We start from the raw sequence: 7,500 nt of genomic DNA on the forward strand, positions 1-7,500 counted from the left end.
CTTTTGTAGAGCACAAATATATATTTTTCACAGTTAATAATTCCCGCGTTCAATTGATTAGCCAAGGTTTCCATTTCTCGATGTCTTACAACGGTTTGGCAGCGATATGAAGACTTTATCTCCTGATTCCTGCAACTCTTCGAGGGATTTCGGCAACTTATGGTCATTTACCTTCATACTGTGAGTCCGATTTAAATCAACAGTGTTTAGTACTAACCATTCTACCTCCTTTTTAGAAACCAACTCCGCAGATTTATGAAGTTTTCTTCTTTTTTCCTGCACTATCACTTACCTCACTCATACATTTCCTTCCATAAGATCAATTTTTTTTTTTGTGTCTACGCGGGGGGTTCATGTGACAAAGTCTATTTTTAGTAATAGTGCAAAGCACCATTGCTCGAGTTGCTCAACTCACTGCAATAACATTTCCCACTTTCACTTTAGAGCAATTTCAAATAATTGTCGAAGGTAATTACGCGATTGCAATTGCAATGCTTAGTGATTGGTTAAAAAATCTGGCGCCAGTTTATTAACCAATAAAGGAGAAATTCCCATCCCAGATACAACAACTATTAGGGCCAAATTCGACCGCGTTACCCTTAGCAACTGCAGCTCGTACAGAAAACAGGTTGCAGGAGAGTTTAGGCACGTACAGCACACCATACAAGACAGCTTTCTTAGCATCAGTTCCTGGAAACAGCATATTCATTTGAACGCGTCCAGATCCCAATGCTTTCACAACACGACCGTCTCCTAGAGCAACGTTTTCAGGCTCTTCAAATTCCTGGAAATTAGTCAAAACGTGCTTCTCTTTTGTCATATGACTTGATGCACCCGAGTCCATCAGCCATGGATAGCATTCTTTATCCACAGACTTAACATTTCCAACAAACACCATGAACGCTGCAGCATAAACATCTTCAACATCGACGTCAGAATTTCCCTGTCGGCTTTTTCACTCTCAGCTATCTTTGCTTTGTGCCATTTACGCTTCCTGGGACAATAACGCTGAAAATGACCGACATCACTGCATCCAAAACATGTGGGTGAATCGCTTGGACAGTAACGGTGAATGTGACCCACATTACCGCATCCATAACATGTTGGTCAATCCCGTGGCGTATTTCCCTAACCCTAACATAATCCAGGCTAACACCATCCATTCTAGCTTTAAGGGCGGTGACAAGGGTCGCAAAATTTCTTGGTAAACTTCCCAACAAAGTGACAACTTGATCCTCTTCAAAAATAGGAGCGCCAATTGCCGCAAGTTTTATCAGTAATATCCTTCATGTACTTTAAATGTTGATCAAATGATGTGCCTTCTTTCATCTCGGAGCGAAAATACTGTTTTTTCAGAAGCAATTTGTTCGCGAGAGTTTTACGCTCGAAGTGGTTTTTCAAGGCATTCCAGGCTTGCTTAGGTTTTTCGCACAAGGTGACCAAGTAAAGCTAGGCACTGTCAATCGCCAATACAATTGTCGAGAACGCTTTGTGTAACCGCGACTGGAAAAGTGCCGCCGCCGCTGCTGTCGCTTCGCTTGCAAGGACTTCTGAGCCATCTACAAGATTCCATAATCCTTTCGCCATAACTAAATGTTTAATCTGAAATTTCCAAGTGTTCCAGTTACTCCCGTCAAGTTTCTCGATCGACCACTTCTCTTCCATGACTCATCTAAACAGTAAACTTGAAATCGAACTCGTCATAAATTCAAAAACCTACTCGTAAATTCAAAATCCACTAGCGTTGTTCAGCTCAAGCACGAATCAACTCAACCAGTTGACAGCATCGACAACATCGTCCTGGGCCCATAACCTTTTATTTTTCGCAACGTAGATCAATCCTTCTCAGCACTTACCGACGGTTACACACTAAAGTAAAAGGAAAACAGAGTAAGCTATTTAAACTTAAATTTGAAACGAAAAACAATAGTTTCAATAACAAAAGAAAAACGTTATCACCAATGGGAAGCTTAATTCAATATTCCTGAGAAGTGGTGTCAAATTAGCAACCGTCTAATGTTTTTTTTTTTGTTTGTTGTTTTTTTTTGTTTTGTTTTGTTTTGTTTTTTTTTTTCACAATAACAACAGCTTGGAGTAACTGTACAAGGCACTTCAATGGCATTCAGATGCAGACAAGGGAATGCGTAAATCCAAAGCCACAATTTGTTGGGATACCATGCAAAGTTACAGTTATGAGAGGGTGCACAAACACGTCAAGTTGTCCAGAAGGTATATTACCAGAATCAACGCTGTTTGTGTCTCAATTGCTTGCAAAGTACCTCCTCAAATAGAGTTTAACACCCTCTTGCTCGTCAGCTTGACCATTTGTAATTTACAGAATGTTCCTTCTCTGTTTGTGGCTTTTTTTGCGAGCTTTCTTCAAGCAAAATTCTGCTGAACTGTCTAGCATCCTGGCCTTAGCAAATGTTTGTACACACATTTGATTTCTCCAGCTGATCTGAGGGAGAAACCTAGTTGATCCCTATACCTGTTGCACATGTCCTACTGGTTATAAGAAATAGGTGGCCAGTCAACACTGCCTTCCAAAAAAGGATACAAGGAGGTGTCATCACATCTCCATTAATTTACCGAGGTCAACATAAATACATGTAAGGTAAAGTCTCTGTTACGAGCCTGAAGGCCCATTAAGGCCGGCGCTTATCTCCGGTTTCCGTAGCATGAAGCGACTAGGAGTATTTATACTCCCCCCTGAATGGGATGCTAGTCCATCGCAGGGTTACCCGCAGCATTACGCCGGTACCCATTTATACACCTGGGTGGAGAGAAGCACCGTGAGAGTAAAGTGTCTTGCCCAAGAACACAACACAATGTCCCCGGCCAGGCCCCGAACCCGGACAACTCGATCCGGAGTCGAGCACACTAACCATGAGGCCACCGCGCCTCCTTAAATACATGTAATGTTCGTCAATTATAACCCAGCTAACAATTATGGTATTGCCAGTTATTCACTAGCCCTGCAATTTCCTTTATTAGAGTTTCTAGTACGTTTTCAAACAGAGGGCAGTCCATCTACTGGAGTGATGCAAATTCAAAAGAACAACACCTGGAAAGCGCTTTGCACCGGACATTGGAACAATACTGAAGCAATTCTTGCCTGCCAAGTAAATGGCTATAACTACAGTAACGACAATTTTACAGGCAATTGGAAAAGAGGAAATACAAGCTTGGTGAACATCACTTCTCATTTCTGTTCATCAATCGGTCAAAGTTGTGGGCTCATTAACAAACGAATCCAGTGTTCAGGTACAATAGTATGAACAAAGAAAACCTGTCTTATTCATATACCATCGCATAGTTTTAACACACCACTCAACTAAAAACCCTATTTATTAATCGTTAGTTGTTGTCGTTCAGCAGTATATTGATAGTAATGATTTCAATTCGAGTTAGGCCTAACACTACTCTGAAGTTTTTATACCCAATTATTTCATCAGGGATCAACCCTAGTATTGGGATTGGGCCCACACAAGGCGAGAGAAAAACTCTGACCAGGGTGTGATTTGAACCCACGACCGCAACTGAAGTACAAGGCCAGAACGGGAGCAGGCCGTGGGTATGTGAGATATTATTCACAAGGACAAATTCGGCTCAGCCCAAGCCTAATTTAAAGAATCGTTAGTTGTCGTCCAATACTATGGTTGATCTCTGATGGAATAATTGGGTATAAAAAAACTTCACAGCAGTGTTAGGCTTTACTCGAACTTGAAATTATTACTATCAATATGCTACTGAAGGACAACAACTAACGATTATCTAAATTAGGCTTGGGCCGAGCCGAATTTGTCCTTGTGAATAATATCTGACATACCCACAAATTGCTCCCGTTCTGGCCTTGTAGAGCAGCAGTCGGTAGAGCAGCGGTGATCAAATCCGAAGGTCGTGGTTTCAAATCCCACCCCGGTCAGAAGTTTTCTCTGTCCTTGTGTGGGCCCAATTCCAATACTAGGTATGATCTCTGACGGAATAATTGTCTAATTATAAAAAAAAAAAAATTCATAGTAGTGTTAGGCCTCGCTCGAACTTGAAATCATTCCTATTTGTTAGTTTATAATAACCTGTGACTCGCTTTATAGGAAATGATTCACTGCTGGTAAAAAAGACAAGGCACTAATTATTGGAAGCATGGCCACTAAGGTGCAGTTGGAATGAACGAGAAAAATGTCACAGCAGAGCAGGACTTATTTAAGTCCCCAGCGCCCAAATCCCTAGACCAGACACCGTCTTTGTGACTGATGATTCTGAAAGCGCCAAATTATTATATTGCACGCTGTTTTAGTGCTTTTAGCATCGCCTATCCTGTTCAAAGTTTTAGTCCAGCTGAGATAAAGTTGAGATATTAAGGAATGGACAATGAACAGAAAACAATGGTTTGTTGCAAATAAAGAAACGTGGAGGACAATTAGAACCAAGCCTTGCTTTAATTGGTGTGTCATTCTTTCAGTTCCAGTGCGCCTAATTGGGGCGAAAGTTGAGTATGGTGGAAGAGTAGAAGTTTTTTACCGCAGAAGGTGGGGCAAGATCTGTCGCAATAAATGGGATATCTATGATGTCAAAGTTGTTTGTAAACAACTCGGCTTTAGAGGTGCCCTGGCCGAATTCATGACGGGAATGAATACCACTGATGAAAACATACCCGCTGTAATGTCAGATATAGCTTGTACTGGACAGGAATCCGTTTTAGCCCAATGCAATCGTTTAGATGGAGAGCGCAACTGTCCGGACGACATTGGGGCTCAGGCTCTGTGTGTACCAAGTAAGTAGTCACCACTTTTCACCAGGACTGTGTATTTAATCTATTCCTGACAAACAGAAGGTTGTGACTAGAGACAGATGCTTTTTTTAACTTGATCATCCTCATCAGTATATTGTTTACATTTGTGGGTAAAGCTAAGTATTCTGTGCTGTTAATCCCAAACAAACTTCAATTTCACTCTAACTCAATTTGTAACAACAACAACAATAACATTCTTATTTGCACATTTTCATCTAACCAAGCAATGGAAATCACTAGAAAAAGCAAGGATCTAGCTACAGTGTATGTGTGTACCAGTCGTAGTAGCAAAGCAGCTTTCGAGTTCTCTGGTAATACCCAAAATTGAACACTGGATAATGGAAAAAAATGAAAGAAATAAAAACTAGCAGAAAAGGATTATAGTTGAAATAGAAGAATTTTACACGTAACAGTTATAGAAGAATAAAATGTGCTTGAAAATTGATGAAATTACAAGAATCTTTAAATTGAAAAATGTATTTATTGCAAAAGACTTGCAAACACCGATGGGAAATTTAGAAAGTAATTTCTTCAAAACAACGATTTTTGTTCTAGACAACGTGGAAGTCCTGGAAATGAAAAGCCTTAGTTCTAATCTTGGTAGCACTGAAACCGTGAAATGTTCCTTTAAAACGGAAAACCAGAATGAGCGTGAGATTGTTAAATGGTATGAAATTGGCACCACTGCTAGTGAACTCAATCCAGACGGGAGAATTGAGGTAAAAGGTGCCACTTTGACAATAAAAAATGTTCAACTGGATGATGGGGGAACATATGAGTGTCGAGGACAACGTTACACTCGCTTCTACACAGTTTACGTCAATGGTGAGTTTTTAAATGCTTAGAAAGCCATTAATATGCCACTTATGTCCAGGTTTGACCCTAATTAGATGCACGCCCAATTTTGACATCCAGCACAAAGTGTCCCTTTAAGTCTAAGCATTTGCTACCTATTTTCAACAATAAGGTAAGGGTAAAGGTTAGCGTTATTTTTAGCTTTGGGTAAATGCAGCAGTTCTTCACTTAAAGAGCAGCATTTGGGGGACACTTTGTGACATAAATTGTCTGTACCCTGAGACACAAGTGATGTTGAACTTGGCTAGAAGAGCAAGGAGACACCTCGTGACGCTTATTGAAATCCGCGTGCATCTAATTAGGGTCAAACCTGGACATATCTCGAGGCACCTACCTCAGTATTTTTATTTATTTATTTATTTATTTTAAGTAGAAGCTCCAAAAAGCTTACACTGGGCTACCTGTGGTACGCATTACACTCACACACACACTCAATCTCTCTCTCTCTCTCTCTATCTCTCTCTGTCTCTCTCTTTATATTCATGACTGAGTAACTAAACCTCAATTGCCATCGCAAATTTAAATCATGTAAAAAGACTTTAAAATGGTTTTAATTGATATGTAGCGAACATTTCTACTTTCTTTGTCACAGCAAAGCTGAATTTGCGATAATGTGCTTTATTATGAAGTTAATAACGCACCTTTTTTATAACTAACGTAGGAAATACTCAATCTTAGGTACACGCCACAAAAAAATTAAACGAAATCTTGATTTTAACAGATTGTAAAGGTCTTTGAAAAAAAGATAATAGCTACCAAAGCGCTCGTCGATCAGAAATATTTTTTTACCCTTTGCGAGGTGAATTTCTGAAAAATATCGTGTCTTGAGGTACGAAGTGATCTCGACCTTTCAAATTTTTTTTAGATGGTTCGGAAATGTTTTCTTGTCATAAAAATTATTTTCTAGTAGTTTATAAAGCAATTTTTGCACATAGGGTCTGCGCTTTGAAAGAGGAATTGCATCCATTTTCGATTAATTCGATTTATTTTACTTTTTTCCATTTATTTGCTAAAACGTATTTTGTAGCAAATACTCACTTTCGGTGACAAACTATCAATTTCTAACTTAAATGCGATGATTTGATGACAGTTGGCCACATCACAGGGTCGATCCGAGAAGTAACGTACTTTGAACTCCCAAAATAATTGTTTTTTTGTTTGTTTTCCTTCTTTTTTTTGATTGTAAACATTTTGTCTTTCTCTTTTGTAAACTCTTGTAAACTTTTGTAAGTCTTACGTTGTTACGTTGGAAGGACCTTTATATGCCCAGCACGTGGTCAGACATGTCTGTACTGCAAAAAGCGAAACCACTTCGCTAAAGTCTGCAGATCAAAAACTCGAAGACAACGATTTCACTCCTTAGAACAAGCCGGAGGCCAAGCCCCACAGACATGCCCCGAATCAACATTATAAGCAGCATTTGAGTCGGTTGTTTTTTAATCAACTACCATAGCTGGCGTCTCGCGCAGAGAGTCCAATCCTTATAGAGATGAAGCATTCTTATCAATTAATCTACACCTTCTACAAGACACCCACAAGAACACCATCCTTAAGGTCCAGCTCGACACCGGTGCGAAGGAAAAAATACTCCCAATGCGGCTCTATCGTCAAATTTATCCTCACAACCTAGACGATCATGCAAGTCTCAGACAAGATTCCTTGTCATCTTCGGATGTCATGCCTATGGCGGCTCGCGAATCAAGCATCACGGTATTGTTACCATACCTTGTTCATACAAAGGGGAAAACACCCGAGCACCCTTCTATGTCACAGATACCCCAGTCCCAGCAATAATTGGCCTCCCGACGTCCACCGACCTGAAACTGCTGACACTTAACCTCTCTAAAGAGGAA

General features: G+C 40.0%; 1 protein-coding gene across 1 annotated transcript in view; it reads left to right on the forward strand.

Moving 5' to 3' along the window:
• Positions 1–7,500, forward strand: part of LOC138000951 (uncharacterized) — a 106,905-nt gene that overhangs the window by 40,087 nt on the left and 59,318 nt on the right. Inside the window, exons 12-15 of the mRNA XM_068847619.1 lie at positions 2,089–2,229; positions 2,995–3,264; positions 4,463–4,774; positions 5,348–5,617. Coding sequence (XP_068703720.1) covers positions 2,089–2,229; positions 2,995–3,264; positions 4,463–4,774; positions 5,348–5,617 — 993 coding nt within the window. The remainder of the gene's footprint in view (positions 1–2,088; positions 2,230–2,994; positions 3,265–4,462; positions 4,775–5,347; positions 5,618–7,500) is intronic.

The sequence above is a fragment of the Montipora foliosa genome, chromosome 4, assembly GCF_036669935.1.
Source record: "Montipora foliosa isolate CH-2021 chromosome 4, ASM3666993v2, whole genome shotgun sequence".
Classification (NCBI taxonomy): Eukaryota; Metazoa; Cnidaria; class Anthozoa; order Scleractinia; family Acroporidae; genus Montipora; species Montipora foliosa.